This window comes from Schistocerca cancellata, chromosome 1, assembly GCF_023864275.1.
Source record: "Schistocerca cancellata isolate TAMUIC-IGC-003103 chromosome 1, iqSchCanc2.1, whole genome shotgun sequence".
Taxonomy (NCBI): domain Eukaryota; kingdom Metazoa; phylum Arthropoda; class Insecta; order Orthoptera; family Acrididae; genus Schistocerca; species Schistocerca cancellata.
The window spans coordinates 63930603-63950244 of NC_064626.1; the positions used below are offsets into that span (position 1 = coordinate 63930603).

A 19642-nucleotide genomic window follows, 5' to 3' on the forward strand; every position below is an offset into this window, starting at 1 on the left:
ATCACCCAAGTCCAATGATTGTCAGAACGGAAAATACAGGATTTGGATTGGTGATTAAAGGTTTTCCAACTGATGACACATGTGACGCATCAGACAAGGCAAATGCTACAGAGTAGTTCTTGTGTGTACATGGAGAAAATTATGCTCAGAGAAAAGATGTCAGTTGCAATGTACTGTTCTTTTGAAATTTCAATGAATTACAAATATCAGCTGTGTACAGGAAGTTGACAGAAATCAATGGGGAAGAGTTGAAAATGTGTGCTCGACTGGGATTCGATCTCGGGATCTTCTGCTTACTAGGCAGGCATTCTAACCCCTAAGCCAACGAGAATACAGGAATTAGTGCAGCTGCGCGGACTTATCCCAAGCACGGCCCCCGGTGGACCCACTTTCTTAAGCCCCCGGTGGACCCACTTTCTTAACTTACTCCATAAACTTATGGAAGTAGTGCTCCCTGCCCATTAATCTCAATGCTCGTGGCAAGGCCTATTCCCACATGAGTTCGAGCATATGTCTGCATTCGCACAGAAATGATCCTCTGATTGTGATCACCGTAATTATATGTGTATGGCGTCTGCTTTTCCGCACATGTCCAAAAGAACAGACACCATACACATATACTGTTCTTTTGTTTTGTTCATCACTAGAATTTGTAACTGTGGTGATAATAAATAATTTATATGAGAATCTGCACCATTTTTCTTACAAAATAAATAATTTACATCATCTGAAATAACTTGAACTGAAGTCCTATACAGTTCTACAAATATGAATCACTTCTGGTACCATCACTAAGCAACACACTAAATGCCACAAGTAAAACAATTGTCAATGGTCAGCTGCCGAGTGCTGAAGGGAATTTTATCAGTCCAATAAACTGAACAGGTAATGTAACAAAAATCACAATTTTAAAAGATTCCTTTGGTTAACACAAAGTAACTAACCACAAAAGTGAACTGGAACATTAGAGAGTATATTTATATTGTTCCATCAAGCTCAAGTACAGCCATTTAAGTTTTCTTTGGAAAAGGGACTATACAGATCTGAATGAATTGTGCGTCATTTGGCACTGATTCTGGTTTAAAAAACTAGTGTGATGGTAAACAGAGAGATACAATAACTGTTTCTTTGACATAATGAAATGGGGCTCAAACGGTAAATACAAAGTTTTAATATGCTTTAGAAGGAAGACACGTCAACACATGGACTTAACAACACCATCCAAATATGAAATAGCAATATAGTAAGTTTTGATGTACACAAACAAAATACTGCAGTCAACGAGATACCAACCAATCTCTAATTTTTCATTCTTACAATGATAATGAGAACTGCTATAGGTAAGAAATGCAATTTAAGACACAAGACAGCATACATCAGAACTAACAAATATACCTGTTTATCACTTAGGAGCAACGTTATAAAACAAGTGTCGATATCTCCAGACTTGTATATTTCACTTCTATTAGTTTACTGTTCACAATTACTGTAACAGAGGATTATTTTGGGGTATAGTACAAATTACATATAAGAGAAAGAGCATTTTCACACTGATAAAAATAGAATCATGTTGATTATGAAGGCATCAGCACTTTGTCGCAATGGAGTAAATGGCATCTGACATACCTAAAGGTGAGGTACAAAGTTCTGGGAGAGCCATACGGAACAGAGACCCATCAGCATATTCCTGTAAAAAAAAGAGCAATGTTTTAATGTTTTTTAAGAAAGCTAGGTTGTCAGTTTCACAGCAAATTGAAAAACAGGAGACAAAAATGCAACCACAACTTGCCAATGTAATTCTGTTAGCAACTGGATCACGGATATGCACAAGCTGGCCACCAGCCTGTGGACTTCCTTCCAAGTATGAAGAACTAAATGGTACTTTTTCATTTGGAGAAACAGGTGGAGCTGGTGGTGGTGCTACGGGGGATAACTGGCGCACTGCTTCTTCAAACTTTGGTGTGTCCAGAAGAGAGTCAGATCCACTAGGTGACCAAATGGCACTGCTTCGTCTAAGACACAGGACAGTTTAACAAGCTAGTTATGCAAACCACAAAATGAAAGCTTTGAATTACAGTATTATACACAAAAACTGCCACTTACATCAAATAATACAAAACTTAAATGACACTTGTTATCATTGTTGTTGCTGTTGTTATTGTTGGTGGTGGAGGTGGTGGAGGAGGTGGTGGTGGTGGTGGTGGTGGTGGTGTCAGTCTGAAGATCGATTTGATGTAGCTCTCCATGCTAGTCTATCTTGTGCAGACCTTTTTATATCTGCATAACAACTGCACCCTGCCTGCTTACTGTATTCAAGCCTTGGCTTGGCCTTCCTCTATAATGTTTAACCCCCCCACCACCACCACACACACACACACACACACACACACACACACACACACATACACACACACACACTCTTCCTTCAAATATAAAATTAATTACTCTCTGGTGCCTCAGGATAGTCCTATCAGACTAAACCTTCTTTTAGAAAAGTTTTGTCATATAGCTCTTTTGTTCCTAATTTCATTCCGTACTTTATCACTTACCTGATCTACACACATTCAGTGTTTGTCTGTTTTCTTCTTGTTTGTACTTGGTCCATGTTTCATTTCCATATAAGGTTACACTTACTTTTAGAGAGTCCTTCCTAACATTTAAATGTATATTCCATAGTAATATACTTCTCCCATTAGCTTATTGTTTCGTTCTATTACCAGTCTAAATTTTATATCTTCTTTATTTTTGCCATCATCATTTATTTTGATGCCCAAATAGCAAAACTCATGTGCTTCTTTTGGCATCTCTTGCGACATCTAACTCACCACCTGACTTAATCTAGCGACACTCCATTAACGCTGTTTTATGTTTATTAACGTTGCTCTTCAAAGCTCTGTTCATGACATTATCCATTCTGTTCCATTAATTTTTCCAAGTTCTTTGCCCTCTCTTTGGCAGAATAATTAAGTAAAGTAGCTGGCAAACATTAATGCTTTTATTTCTTCTCCCTATACTCTATATTCCTTTCTGGGTCTCTTCTTAGTTTCCTTTACTGTTTGCTCAATGTGCAAACTGAATGAAATTGGGAAATGATAAAGCCCCTTCTCACTCTCTAAAAATCTTTTTTTTTTAATTTACAAGTGCCATTAATGAGGATTTTACTGTTTTCATTCTATCTTCCAAAATCAGTTGTAGGGTCAGTACTGCATTGCTCATTCCTACATTTCACAAGAACCTGAACTGCTCTGTCCCTATGTGGGCTTCCACAAGCCATTATGTCTACTGTAGATAATTTGTACTAGTTGTTTACAATCATGAGTTTACTGATCGTTATCTGGTACTGAGATTGTTACACCGTTCTTGAAGTATGAGGGAATTTCATCTGTCTCACATATCTTGAAAACCAGAATAAACGTAACTTCAAAATACTGATGAAATGTCCTCTACGGCAGGTGTCTTGTTTCAGCTGAAGTCTTTCACTATTCTGTCAAATACGCGCAGTACTGTATGACCTGTATCACCTTCATCAACTTCTGCTTCATCTCTTTCCATAATATTGTCTTTCAAGTTTCTTTCTTTTACACAGCCATTCTATATTCCTTCCAATTATCAGCCTTCACTTTTCTGCTTAGCACTCGCATGACGTCTGAACTCCTGATGTTCAAATAGCTGCTTCTCTTTTCTCCAATTGTTTCTTTAATTTTCCTATGAATGACACTTGCCTTTCCTGTAATCATGCATCTTTCTGCTGCTTCGTTTTTCATTCTTTGACAGTTTGCACTTTGTAACAATTACATTTTTTCAAAATATGTGTATTCCCTCTTGGCTACTTTACTTGTTGCTTTCCCATCAACTGTGTTGTATTTGGGGAGAAGGTGGTAAGAGGTGAGTGTATGAGAGGTTGTCATTGAGAGGAGGAATATGGAATCAGGTGACAGATTTTACGACTGACCTAATGTTTTGAAGAGCCCCTATAGGTCCTGTTGATTTTTGTGATAGATTTTGTTTTGTTCTGTTTTAAGGAGCAAAAACAACTGAGGTCATATGCGTGCATGTCATAACCTTAAAACACTAATATGAAAAACAAGGTAAAACAAATACATGTTAAGCCCAATCAAAGGAAGGAAAGAGAGCTAATAACAATGAATTCCTCTGAGAGAAAGGTTCACAAAATATGCCATAGAGACAATAAAAGTCCCAAACTAAAGATTAAATGTCCTTCACCATATTGCTATGACAGATAAAAAGTAAAACGCGGTCGACAACCCGCACATCGTTTCCTAAAATGGCCAATAATTCAGATGAAGAGAAGACCAGTGGTGATGCCAAAGACAGACCACCTGCCGACAGACGGCAACACGGAGATCATTAGAAGGAATGGAAGAGTCAGTGGAATGAAGTAGGACGACTACAGTCTTGCCATCAGCATCAACAACCTCATGGCCCATCAGATGAATGTAACCAGGAACCCACATAAACATCACAGCAGCTCCCCAAGAGCGTGCAAGTGGCAGCTTTCTTGGACTCGTTGCACTAAGGGACAGACAGGGTATAGCACAAAGAGGTTGTGAAGGGCACTGAGAGAATCGGAGCATATGACACAATTAAAAAGCCCGTGTCGCTGGACGTACTGTGTGGCCTGATAGAGGGTGAAGAGCTCTGTTGTTAGAACTAATCAGTGTTCCTGAAGCTGATACCAAAAATTGTCGGTGCCAATTATGAAGGCACACCCAACACCAGGGTCAGTTTTACGACCATTGGTGTACATGAAGGTACTATCGCTAAGTTTTGAGCGAAGGTCGAGAAACTTACTGTGACAGATCAAATCCAGAATAGTTTTCTTATGAAGCAAATGAGGTTTAAGATAAACATGAGTCACCATACAAAGCCAAGGTGATGAAGGGTTGATGCCCACCGGGAACATGGCAGGTAGCATGAAGTTAAGCTGCTGGAGCAGTGAACCAAAGGCAAACTCCAGGTGGTAACAGAGAAAGAGGACATGCCCCATGCTGGTAGTCAAAGGAGTCATTGAAGAAGGAGGCATAGGATGGGTGTCCAGGCATGGCAGACGAACAGCTCGCATACCATCTGAGGAGAACATTACACCAATATGGCAGCAGTAGTTCAGCAGCTTTTGCATAGAGACTCTCAACCGGGCTAGTGTAAAACGAATTCTGCAATAGTGGGTTGTATTCAGGTGGTATTAGATGGCTGGATGGATGGATGGATGGGCAGATGCACAAACAAAGTACCTATAGACTAGTTTTGAAGGACAAGGGATCAGTACAAATGGAGGAGGGTGGTCTGATCTGTACCCCAGGAAGTACCACTTATGACACATAGGACATTATGGGACTGGGTACTGTGGGGAGCCAGGTAATGCTCATGGGAGGTCTACGAAACTTTTCTATCAAGCATGAGTGATAGGAATTTCATAGTTTCAGCAAATGGAAGGGCAATAGGCTCTAGATGTAATGACAGTAGAAGAAAGCCATTCCACCACCACAAGTTCATACAAACGGTTTTGTCAGTGGAAAAGAGAAAGCCACTGTCGATGCTTCACAAGGAAAGATGATCGAGACATCGCTGAAGCTGCCGCTCAAGTAGACAAGCCCATGGAAAACTGCAATAGATCGAGAAGTCAGCAACAAAAATACAGCGGAGATCCCAAGCGAGAGACAGACCATAACAGGGTTAATGGCTATAGCAAAGAGGATGATGCTCAGGACAGAGTCCTGAGGCACCCTGTTTTCCTGGATAAAGGTGTCCAACAATGCTGAACCCACAAGTACCTTGTAAATGCGGTGTATTAAACATTCCGGAAGGAAACGGGGCAGGTGGCTCGGAAGGAAACGGGGCAGGTGGCTCGGAAGCCTCGTGTGTATAGCGTATGGAGGATACCAGTCCGCCAGCAGATGTTGTAGGCTTTCCCCAAATCAAAAAATATGACCAATGTATGGTATTTCCGCAGAAAACCGTTCATGGCATGGGTTGACAAAGTGATGAGACAATCAATTGCAGAACGGCGCGCTAGAAATCCATATTGTGCAGTGGTTAGTAGAGTAGGAGAATTGAGCCATCTTACAAACCAACCATGAGTCATTTGTTCCATCATCTTGCAAACACAGCTGGGGGGAGAAATCAGGTGGTAGCTAGAAGGAAGGTACTTGTCCTTACTAGGATTAGGTACAGGTATGACAGTGGCTTCACACCAGCTTCTGGGAAACTTGCAATCTGCCCAAATGCAATTGTATGTATGAAGGAGAAAGTACTTGCCCACAAGAGAGAGGTGCTGCATCATCTGAATGTGAAAATCGTCTCACCCTGGAACAGGAGATAGCAATGAAGTGAGATCACGTTCTAGTTCCCTCATTATAAAGGCGGCATTGTAGCATTCACGATTCTGAGAGAACAAAGGTATTACCTGAGCCACTTCCACTCCTTTCCGATGGAGGAAGGTGCAGTGATAGTGGGTGAAGCTCAAAATCTCCGCAAAATAGTGACCTGAGGTGTTGGAGACATCAAAGGGATCCACAATGACATCATCTGCTACGATCAGGCTGGAAATTGGAGAATGGACCTTGGTCACAGAGAGCAGTCAGAAGTTGGCCCACAGAATGGAAGAGGAAGTGGAACTGTTAAAAAACTAGTAAATCAAATTCAACTAGCTTTTTTGCTGTCCCGAAGAATGCAACAACACTGCATACGCAACTATTTGCAACAAATACAGTTCGTCATCATAGGACAATGATTAAAAATTCAAAGCGCACGTGTCTGCATGGGAATTGCATCACAGCATGCCTCGGTACACCAAGGGACCACGACATGTAGTAAACATGAAGTGTGAGGAATAAAATGTTCTGCGACGGCAAGGGTAACATTTGTAAGGAATTCTATTTGGTCATCACAACTGGGGAAATGTTTGCCAAAGGTTGCCAAAGAGAAGTAAAGCCTCCAGTCAGCCTTAGAAAGCTGCCAACTGGGTTTGCACATAGGTGGTGTAGGAGTCAACAAGTGGATAAAGCTTGGGAAATGGCTGCTCGAGTATGTGACAGAGAGAAAGAACCACTCGAGATGACAGGCTGCAGAACGAGAGGTTCCAATGAGAGTGGTGTGCATGGTGTCTGAAAGGAACGTGGGTGCTCTAATGTTAAGAAAAATGAGGTTGAGCTGATTGAGAAGGTCAGCCAAGAGTGCACCTCTCAGACAGGTTCTGGAAGAGACCCAAAGGGGATGGTATGTATTAAAGTCATCGAGCAACAAAAAGGAGTGAGGGAGTTGACCAATACGCTGGAGGAAGTTTGCCGTGGTGACACCCAGTGACAGAGGGATGTAGACTTTGCAAAGACAAAAGGTGAAGCCAGGAAGGATAATGTGGACTGCAACAGCTTGGAGCAGAGCGTTCAGTGAGATTGTCTGGCTATGAACATCATCCTGGATGAGCAGCATGACTCCCCCATTAGAAGCAATGCCATCCTTGGGGAGAAGGTCAAAATCGACTGGAAGGAAATGCAAGAGGTCAAAGCAGTGGTGAGGACACAGTTTTGTTTCTTGGATGCAGGAAACAAGAGGACGCTGCCAATCCAAGAACAGCCGTAATTCCCCCTTGTTGGATCTAATGGTGTGAACATTCCATTGGAGGAGAGTTATGACTGGAAAAGAGAAGGAAGGATCAAAGAAGGGTTGTCGCATCGATGGCAACCAAGTGCCAGCCTTCGAAGGCTCACTGCTACAGTGTGCAGAGACCAGAGGATCCTGATCCATGAGATTTACAAAAGCATCAGTATTCTCTCTGGGTTGGTCTGCGGATTCCAGGACAGAAAACCAGCAAGAAATCCAGCACCGGCAAAATGGAGGTTGGTCAGGTGAGGGTATCATGCAGCGACACTGTTGAAGAGGATCTCCGAGTCAGGGAAGGAGAACACTATATTTGTTTGATTTCTTTTAGAGCCTTTGTGGCTGGCAGATGAAGACTCAGATGTTTGTTGGCTGAAGGGACGTAAGAAGTCTTCACGGGAGTCTTTCTTTTGTCCTATCCAACCTGTCAGTTGTGAAGCAGGTGATTTTGCCACAGGGCCCGTGATTTCTTGGCTTGTTGCACAGCTGGAGGAGAAGGAGACGGGGATGCTACCGTGATACTAGGGGATTTTACAACTGTAATGCTGACTTTAAGATCGTAAGTCTGCATGCCCGTGTCCTTCATAGAGCAAGACGCAGCATGAACTGTACTGCAACTGCCATATGGTAAAATGTGAGGCTTTCGATTAGCCAACAACTTGCAAGCGACAGGGTAAGGTAGTATTTCCTTCATCCGAATCTCCTGGATGGCCCACTCAACGAGATGCACGGCACATTCTCGGGAGGAGGCTGGACATGGGAGTCTGGTTACACCACTGACATTGGTAGCAATGCATCACATTTGGAATGTACAGTCAGACCATGATGACTTCATAGCCTGTTCCGACTCTCGATGGAAGCATTACTCCATCAAATGTGAGGAGTATGTGTAGGCACTAAGGTGGCATCAATCTTTCTCATTACCCGATGAACTGCAGTGTCGCCATTGTCAGAGAGGTAAGTTTGGGTTTATCTCTCTGTCACACCATCGAGCAGCCGAGCGTAAATAACACCATGCAAAGAATTCAGCGTTTGATGGGCCTCGACATGAACGGGATAGCTGTGGAGGAGCGAATCTGCAAACAGTTGTTGGGCTTGAAAATTAGAACTGGTCCCCAAAAGCAAAGTTCCATTAAGTAAGCGAGAGCAGGATTTTATAGTGCATCAGCATCTTTCTGAATAATAAACAGATAAACGGCATCAAAGAGCTGATCTTCTATTAGTGTGTGGTACCATGAGGAACTGAGGTGCAGCTTAGAGATTCTTTGAATCTTTAGCCTCATTCCGTTTAAGTTTATATATATAGACTGACACGGTGATTGGCTCATCCCAAGAAAACCTCCCACGATTGCCAGTATCTCTGATGGCACGCTCCTTCCAACTGGGGTCCCCCCTCGGAGGGGAGCTAACCTGCCTTAGGTTCACACCTCAGGTCACACCTTCTGAACTCCTGCCAGAGGAACCAATTGGCAATTTGGGAAGTTAATAGCTCAGGCAGTCAACCCTCCCTGTCTCTGTCCTGTACCACGGGGTACATGTCAACCCTACCTGTCACCCGGTGCTGGGAATTTGTGTGTTACCCAGTCACCTGTTACATATCAAACACAGGGGCTGACCTTCAGGAGCACACAGAGAGGAAGAAGAAATACAAAAACCTCAAATGCTGAAACAGAGGAAGGGTAGGAGATGGAAGAAAGAAAAAAAAAAAACAGATGGTGTTTGTTCTGATGTCAGGCTGTTAAAACCTCAGAACACATTCCAAAAAATGTCTCAGACATGTTACCCAAGAAAGGGGTAAAAAATAGCAGAAGAATAGATATGCAGCACAGAAAGGGAAGAGATGCTGCAAAGGCTGGGGTCCTGTAGCAGCCAAGCATGAATTCACCAAGGAATGGCAAGACCCCGAGGGGATTTTTGAGATTAGACCATAGAGGTACAGTTTATAGGCAGTGATGCAGGTAAGCTGGTGAAAACCTTCAGGAGAATAGTTAGTGCAATTCTAGAGCATGGTAATGGAGCCTTTGTCTGCAAACAGAATGACTAGATACTGAGACATATAAGAGTGGATTAAAAAAGAGATCACCTTTTGCCATCATCTGACAAAACTAACAAAAATTGCAAGTCCTTTACATGGCTTCTAAACATTGGAACTTTCTTCCTTTGTCTTAATAAGAATACTGATACTGGAAAAGAAATAATGCAATTCATTACATATGTGTGACATTACTTTCACACTTATTAAAACTTTCTCAAGAGATTACATTCACACACTCTTGCTAGCAGGGTACAAGGTGTTCAGTGAAGTTTTTGGATCTGATAGACATATTCAGCATAGTATCCAGTGACAAAAAAAATAGTTAACTCATACTGAGTTACTATTGTAGTATACTGCAATGAAGACTATTAAAAATAGTAATAAATAATACAGATCACTGTTTCTCCTTCACCTACCAATGTCAGATTTTGCAAATGACAGTTAACTGTGGACTGGCCAACATCGTAAGGTGCTGCATGTGACACAGCTATTCTTGTACTCTACAACATTTAAGTTGGGCAACAGTCTCCTTGTGTTCATTTGTGGTCAGTCCTTCAGCTCATGTATATTGGAAACCACCTTAGGTGTAACAAATACTGGCCTCTACACAGAAGTCTTATTTCACATTTTCTAAAGGAAAAAAGCAGTATATGATACTCATACTGGATTCAACTGTTAAAAGGATTACTGAACACACCTTTATTCTGAAAACATTAAAGTATTTCATTTTATTTAGACTCAGAAACATTGTACATGGTACACAAGACACAAATCTTACCTGGGGAAAGGACTTAAGTGCGAAGACAAATAAGATGATGTGGTTAATGCCGATGGAATTCCTCCAATATGTACTTTGGCAACCATGTTCAAACCAGTATACAGCACAACACCACCTGACAAATCTATTGTTGCTATCATGTTTATCTTCTGCAGAAATAACAAGAGGGAAAAATAAATGTTTTTAAAATATAAACTTATATTTCTTAAATCACTTTCATTATCACACACAAACACTTACCGGAAGAGGGGCAGCATCTTTAGCTTGAATTGCACAAGCAACCCCAAAGATGAGCTGCTGTTCATGGGTCAATTCAAGACGCATGCACATCAGATGCTTTCGAGCTGGTAGCATGTAACATAAATACATCTGCCCAACCATATCTGTCACAAGAAATGCGTGTGATGCAGCACACGCTATTCCTTCCCTATAATACATACATTTTATGCCTCAGATTATATGAACTACCAGTTCAACATGTTGCAATGCAATACATGAAACTTAAGTATCAAATATATCCTAAATTTAATTAATACGCATTGATCTGGTAAAATTCCCCAAAAACAAAAGGAAAAGAAAAAAATTTAGGATGAAAATTTAATTGTGATGAGGGAGTGGAATTCAGTAGCAGAAAAAGGAAGAGAAGGAAAATAGTTGGGAAACTACTGACTGGAGGAAAGGAATGAAAGAGGCAGGTGCCTGGCAGAATTTTGCACAGAGCATAATTTAGTCATCACTAACATTTGGTTTCAGAATCATGAAAGAAAGCTGAATATGCAGATGAGACTTGGATACTCCAGATTGATTATATAACGGTATGACAGAGATTTTGGAACCAGGTTTTAAATTGTAATATTTTTCCAGGGGCAGATGTGGACTCTGACCACAATTCATTGGTTATGAACTGTAGATTAAAAATTAAGACATTGCAAAGTTAGGACATTAATGGGATGGGGACCTGGAAAAGTTGAAACAACCAGAGATTGTGGAGAGTTTCAGAGGGAACACTGGGCAACAACTGACAAGAACAGATGAGAGGGATACAGCGGAAGACAAATATGTAGCTTTGGGAGATGAAATAGTAAGGGGGGAAAGGAGCAAACAGGTAAAAACACGGCCTCTAGTAGAAATCCTCGGATATCACAGGAGATACTGAATTCATTTGATGAAAGGAGAAAACATAGAAGTCCAGCAAATAAAGCAGGTGAAAGGGAATACTAATGTCTAGAAAGTAAGACTGACAGAAGTGCAAAATGGCTACTCAGGAATGGCTAGAAGACAAATGTTATGATTTAGAAGCATATATCACAGAGGGAAAGATATGTACCACCTACAGGAAAATTAAAGAGGCCTCTGGAGAAAAGAAAAGCTGCAGTGTGAATATCAACAGCTCAGATGGAAAACCAACAAGAACAAAAGATGGAAAAGGTGGAAGAAGTCAGTGTGTCTATACAAGGGAGATGAACTTGAAGGCAATACTACAGGATGGGAAAAGTAAGTAAATGAGAGAGTGTTGGGAGATAACAATAGGTCGCAAAAATACCTGCATCGAAACAAAGCCCTGAAGTACAACAAAATTTCCTCAGAATTTTTGAGACCCTTTGGAAAACCAGCCATGACAAAACTATTCTATTGGGTTTGTAAGATATATGAGACAGGTGCAATATCCACAGACTCCAAGAAGAATGTAATAACTCCACTACCAAAGAAAGCACGTGCTGACAGGAAAGAATATTACCAAACTACTAGTTAAATGTTGCAGTTGAAAAATACTAACTCGAATTCATAACATAAGAATGGTAAACTGGTAGAGGCTGACCTCAGGGTAGATCAATTCAGATTTCTGAGAAACGTACGAACACGTGAGGCAATACTGGCCATATGCCTTCTCTGAGAAGATAGGTTAAAGAAAGGCAAAGCTATGTATATAGCATATGTAGACTTGGAGAAAGCTTACAATGTGTCACATCGTCACTGCACAAAAAAGCATTTTTGTTTCGAAATATCTGCTTCCGTTAAAAGGAAAAATGGGAAGAGTATATTTCAAAACAAAAATTTTGGGAATGGTTTCATATCTCAGTCACTTTTATATGACGCCTAAGTTAACTGTTATTAAATAAGGAAGAAATTATCTACACACACACACACACACTTAATAGTAATGTTGTTAATGTCATGAAACACAGCATGTGAATTCATAATGCTGCCAACAGACCATATAAGCCACAAATGAAACCCATTTCAAGTTACATAGCCCAACAGTGTGTCTCGTCACAACTACAAACTGAAACTGGTCAATGTGACTTATTCAGGGCTCTCATGGTACAATCATTGGATTACATTCAAGATGAACATTTCTTTTTTCCTTGTTCACAATATCTCAAGATGAATCTTTCTTTTTTCCTTGTCTACAATATCTATTATCCTTTTACAAATGAGCACATGATGCTCATTTTCAACAATGCATATCACCATAAGGTGTTGACAAAAAGAAAGACACATTCCTATGGTCAAATAATAGAGTAAATCTTCTTTCATTCATTAGTGTTACCAAAGCCATCCTATGTCTTTGGCATATTACTGCACCCTCTTTGTTGAAACTTCAGTGGTTAAACAATTTTCCATCCTAACCTCCTTTCACGCCATCCTAACCTCCTTTCACGCCCTGCTACTGATGTTCAGGCTCCTGTATACAATCAACTGAACTTATTCATCAAATTTGTTATTTTATATCCATGGGTTTGTCAAACATGCCTGTAAATGAACAGGTACAATTTGCTGTTTAAAATCACTTTTGAAGTAGATGCTGTTGGTGTCATTAAGTATTTTGACACAAGTGGGAATGGCATTTTCTTGCACTGAGTTTCACACTGCATATTAAGAAGAAAAAGAAAACAAGACACTGGTGTAGGGAATTGTTGAAACTGAAAGAGAAATATACCTACGAAACTCTGCTAAAGAAAATATTGCACTCAGAGCCTGATCATTACATCATAGCCCAGTCAACGAAGAGCAAAAAAATCAAACAGGGGGAAAAAGTCACATAATCACGAATTCATGTACAGAGGCAGGCAGGAGTGTCATGAACGCCATATAAAAAATCCCCACTGGTGGAGTGTAAGTGTAGAGTTGGGTAGCGGAGAGGGAACATTAAAGATCACATTTTTACATTTTTCTTGAATAACTAAAAAACTGCAGCTATTAGTGACAATGTTTCACAGTACAAAATAAAACTAAATTAAATTTCCCACAAAATTCATTTTTTTGCCAAAAGTAATAGTTTCTGTATTGCAGGGGATGGAGAAACGGTAAATTATTAAGCATATAAAATTAATGCTTGTTGTTTAATGGAGCGGGTTAACAATAAGTACTAAATCTGTGTACCATGTTAAAGAGCAGAAGGGATTATTAATGGGTAATTTTTTTCTGGGGGTGTAACAGCGTGGAGGGTTTGGAGGAGGGTAAAAGCATGAAGGAAGGTAGGTAAGTAGCCAGATTGTGGTACTGCACTTCCCTTCTTCATACGTCTGCAAACTGAAGAGCAAGCAGGAGTGTGTGTGTGTGTGTGTGTGTGTGTGTGTGTGTGTGTGTGTGTGGTGGTTTGACTTCACAAGCACTCAACGGCGAGCTTATCAGCATCCTGACACATTTTACAAGGAACGAATGTGGATAAAATCACTAAAATTGTTGCACACAGTGAGGAAGAAACCTACAAAATGATGCTCCTACACTCACTCTCATCAATCACATTTGCTCATATAATCACTCATCTCACACACCTTAAGGCAATGGAGAAAAGGGTAAAAGGTGCTGTACGAGTGATTAAAACACAAGTAAAATGACAGAAGAGCTAAAATAACAGCACAGGCAAATGTGACCAGCTGACCACTTACAAAAAACATGGGTGAGCCAGTCACACTGGTAACACATTAGGACCATCTCTCTAAAATCTTGGGAAAAATGTTGGACAATTCAGGCAACTTTAAAACTCTAATCACATTCATTGGCACTTTAAACAGAGGTCAAGTCCATCAGCAAATCTGCTGCTGCCCTCAGGTCTGACACTAAAACACTATCTAACAAAATGTGATGCACAGTGATCTGTATGCCACAAGCACCATGCATTGGAGGATCCTCCCACCAGTGCAAGAAGCCATATGTAATAGGGTTGTGACCTATGTGAAGACGAGTAAGGAGGACACTGTCCTGTCAATGTGGGTGGAAAGAGATACATCATTGCCCTGTTGTGGGCTTTACTAGATGGAGTTTATTGTCTGTCACGTCTAACCACTTATCCTCCCATCCATGTAAGACTCTGTATCTCACCAGTGAGGCAATAGCATGCACAGCGATGGTACACAGTACCAACTAAGGATCGCGACACACCCTCTTGGCTGCTAAATCTACCCATTCATTCTCAGCAATACCCACATGACATTGTACCAAGCAGAAAGACACCTCCTTCTCCAGCAATTGTAGTTGAAGGAGAGCATCATGGACATTCTGGACTACTTTATCTGCTGGGTAGAAGCATTGGACAGCATGAAAGACACCCGGAGAATTGAAGCTCACAAGGAATTTAGGACATGAATCACGTCTCATCTGCTCCAGTGCCCCCAAGGTGGCATATAATTTCGGGAGGTTCTTAACTTAGGATCTAGAAGTTTCCGCCAACAGAGTCCCATTACACAATCGCCTGACTAATTTTAAAGAGCCACCCTGTTGGATACAGAAAGGCAAAACCTTCTCAAAATACTCTCTTCCCACTCGACTATTAAAAATGCATTGTTGCCAGCAACAAGCATACTCTTACTGTAAATGGCATCACTCTCAATAATTCCTGAAACGAGAAGAGTGGCTACATAAGCCCTCTTACTTCACTAAACACAATTGGGGAGAATCTACAAGGGTTGGAACTTAAATAGTGGCAACTATTTATTCACAACTGATACAAAAGATTACATGTTTGCACCTGTTACTGTCCTTCACAGTAGTCACCAGCATTGTGTAAAAAACCTTTGCCAGTGACATGGAAGGCGTAGTATATCGTTAGCAGAGCCTTTTATGTTGATGGTGCGAATTGAGCAGTCAAAAGTTATGGTGATTCTCATGTACAACTGTGACAGTGTTATGCTAACGCATTACGTTCCTCCACAGCAGGCCGTCAATACACAGTATTACTGTTCGTTTTTGGAGCATCACCTGTGACCAGCTTTGCAAAAGAAGCAGCGACACTTTCTGCGCAACCCGCCCATCATTTTGCACGACAATGTGCTGGTGCATATAGTGCAAGCTGTGGCTGCTCTGTTCAGTTGATGGGACTGGGAAGTACTGTACCATCCACCATACTCCCCGTACTTAAGTCCTTGTGACTCTGATTTGATTCTGAAGATGAAGGAACCACTTCGCGGCATTCGCTTCACACCTGTTCCAGAGATTGGACAGGCAATATACCACTCTTTCACAACATCAACAGAACAGGCTCTGCTAATGATATAATACATCTTCCACATCGCTGGCAACAAGTTCTACACAATGCTGGTGACTACTTTGAAGGACAGTAACAGGTGCAAACATGTAACTCGTTTGTATAAGTTGTGAATAAATAGTTGCCACTATTTAAGTACCAACCCTCTTACATAAATCTCTGCACAAAGTTCTACACTGCTCGAAGAGAAATAAATTCAGGAGCTGTAACACTCTTCTGGGATGGGCAGCTCCCCCAACAAGAGCATTGCTCACTTTTTATTTTGCAGGCAGCAATATACCTCCGCAGAATTTCCCATCCAGTTCTCTTATGTGAGTAGACAAAGTAACTCTACTGAGCTCATGTTTATATAGTGGAGTCATCAGGTGAGTATTTCTTTGCAATTGTTAAGTGAGCTATTAAGTAAAAAGAGTTCAAAAGCTCGAGCTGTCAACCGTCCACCACAGTGAAGTGTAACACGCAGTTAGTATGTATTCAACAATGTCTATTTCAATTTCTCTGGCTGGAATACTTTTCATAGCGTGAGGAGTATCAAATGCATCACCCCAGCCTCGGCTCTCCCAACACCTGAAGAGGCTTCAATTTGTCTCCCTCTGCAACAGAAGTAGGTCACCTAGGTGTTGTGATATTCAGATATTTAAACAAAAGTCAAGCAATGCATTACAGCAGTTTACTGTTCTAGTCTTGAGCATGATCAGTCCCATTCCATCAAACATATTCATACCTACCTTGGAAGGTATAATTTGGCTGTTTTGTAAGTAGCTCTACTCAGTGCAGCCAATTCTAGAAGTCTAGCAATACCCAAATGGAAGGAATCTATGCAGTCTACCACTTAACACAGTGAATGGTGTGAGAAGTGCTGTAGCTTTCTTGTCATTCATCAATTCACCACCAAATGACAAAAACACAATCACATGGCTTTACGAGACACTGTCAATGATAGACAACAGCAAGATGCTACATTTAACAATTCAATTCCTTTCCCCCTAATGCTACAAAGAACGCTGACAACATCACATTTACAAATAATTTTCCTCTCTAGCATTATAGAACAATGTTCAGACATTTACTTAAATTCTGTCTATAAGCATTAGTATTATTAGTAAAAACAAACAATTGAAAATCCTGGATGGAATAATGACAATATTATGAAAAGTTCAGATTGCTACTTACCCTATAGCAGAGATGTTGAGTCGCAGACATGCACAACAAAAAAAATTGCTAAACAAGTAATCGTTTGGCCAAGAGGCCTCCTTTTGATTTAGACAACACACACACACACACACACACACACACACACACACACACACACACACACACACACAACTCATGCAAACATGACCACTGTCACTTTCTGGCCATGTGTGTGTGTGTGTGTGTGTGTGTGTGTGTGTGTGTGTGTGTGTGTGTGAGAGAGAGAGAGAGAGAGAGAGAGAGATAGAGAGAGAGAGAGAGAGAGAGATGCATTTGTGTGAATGTGTGTGTATGTTGCCTAAATCAGAAGACTGCCTTTGGCTGAAAACTTGTTTTGGAGTCTTTTTTTGTGCCTGTCTGCTACTCAACATCTCCACTATATGGTAAGTTGCAACTATCCTTTCCAAAACATTGTTGTATCTGTATTCCATATAGTGTTCAATGCACTCTGCGGAAAAGAAACACCTGTGGGCATTCCTGCACACTGCATCAACAGTAAATTCATAAGGCGTGCCGCTTTGTGAAACACCCTGTAGCTGCTTTGTGCAATGTGGTGGGTAACAGAGAGTGGGGAATCGCTTGCTCGCTCTTCAGTTTGCAGACCTAAGAAGGAGAGAAGCACATGACCACAATTCAGCAACCTACCTTCCCTCATGCTTCTACTCCCCTCCTCCCCTACCTCAGAGCACCATAAACCCCTTAATACAATTCTATTGGAATTAGACATTGTACACACATTTTGTATTTGTTCTTAATGCAATTTGCTTAATGATAAATATTAACTTTACATGATTAAAACACTATTTTTAATAGTTTGCAATTTTTCCATCCCTTGCAATGCAGAAACTGTTAGTCCAAGAGAAAACATAAATAGAACTATAGGAAATTAAATTTAGTTTCATTCTGCACTGGGAAACATCTTCACTACATTACAAGCTGCAGTTCTCAGTGTATTCAAGAAAAATGAAGGAACTGACCTTTAAAGGCCTCCCCACCCACTTGCTCTCATACCACAGATGGGGATGTTTAGTATGTTGTTCATGCATATTCTCTCCTCCCACTGCACAAAACTTTGAGACTACAGCTTTTTCTCTTTAACTCCTGCACTGGCTGGACTACCAGTTTTCTCTAAGTGGACTTGTTACAGTTATTTGGCCCTCACGATGAAAAAGAATACCAAACCATGTAAAAATTTATTCTCTTCTACTTGGTCCACTACCGAAAGTTCATTAAAATACCATAATGTGGTAACATAAACATTGTACATCTAGGAACCAGTGAGCTTCGATTTATTTTATTGCACTCCTGCTTGTACGTTGTGCGTAGAATATTTATTTTCATCTTAATCTCTTCTTGCATAATATATGGCTGCGAAAGATGCAGCAGCTCTGCCATTATGTTAATTGCCAGTGCTCTCAAATGCACAGCAAAGCATCAATACAAACAACGTCCGCTGTCTTGCCAAATCTGCTGACAATTGAAACTTCCCTCAAACACAGCAAACAAATGCTACATTTAACAAACACATCACCATACACAGTCAAATATTTGACAAACTTAGTAAAGTTTAACAAATTATTTGATTGTGTAACAGGACCTTTACCCTTAGCAACTGCAAGTTAAGACTCCACAAAAATCCTATTATCATCATGTGACTATTTGGTAAGGCAGTAACTATGGAGAGAAATCTGTTTTACAACAACTGCCTCTAGTAAACTTTTAGGATATAACAGAAAAATACTAGGACTCCTATGAACCATGAATCTTGCTGAGATGCAGTGGTCTCTGTGTCTCTATGATACAGACAGCCCATCATAGGTGAAACAACTACAGAGAGGTATATGTGGAGAGGCTAGACAAATTTGTAGTTCCTGAAGCAGTACTCAATGGTTATAGGGGCAACAGTCTGAAGAACTGACTGACCGGTCCTTGCTATGTTGATATCAAACTATCAAACTGCAAATACCTGTTCTGCCCCCTCCCCCCCCTCCCGTCCCCTTTCCCTGGGGACATGCAGCTCTGCTGTTGGGCTAATGATGATGGCAGTCACTTGAGTAAAATATGCCAGAAGAAGAACAGTTCCCCAACTGGATCTCCAGACAGTGATAATCAGGCAGATGCTATCCATCAGGAAAAACAAAATGTCGCTCTGTGGGTCGGAGCATGGAATGTTAGATCCTTTAGTAAGGCGAGTTTAAATAGGGAAATGGATTCACTCAAAATGGATATAGAGGAAGAATAGGACTTCTGGCTAATGTGAGTACAGGCTAATAAACACAAAATCAAATAGGGGTCACGCAGGAGTAGGTTTAATAACGAATAAGAAAACACGAATGCAGGTAAGTTACAAGGAACAGCATAGTGAATGCATTATCATACACAAGACATAGACACAAAGTCAACACCTACCACATTAGCACAAATCTATATGCCTACATGTTCTACAGAAGATGAAGCGACTGAAGGAACATATGATGAGATAAAAGATATTATCCACATGACTGAAACAGAGACAAACTAATTGTGATGG

At 40.8% G+C, this 19642-nt stretch overlaps 1 protein-coding gene across 2 annotated transcripts in view; it reads right to left on the reverse strand.

Annotated features, from left to right (window-relative positions):
* Positions 1-19642, reverse strand: part of LOC126164949 (anaphase-promoting complex subunit 1) — a 361025-nt gene that overhangs the window by 257025 nt on the left and 84358 nt on the right. For both annotated transcript variants that reach the window (XM_049920281.1, XM_049920280.1), the window contains exons 9-12: positions 10671-10857; positions 10431-10579; positions 1790-2012; positions 1627-1687 (exon numbers count right to left, since the gene is read on the reverse strand). In XM_049920281.1, coding sequence (XP_049776238.1) covers positions 1627-1687; positions 1790-2012; positions 10431-10579; positions 10671-10857 — 620 coding nt within the window. The remainder of the gene's footprint in view (positions 1-1626; positions 1688-1789; positions 2013-10430; positions 10580-10670; positions 10858-19642) is intronic.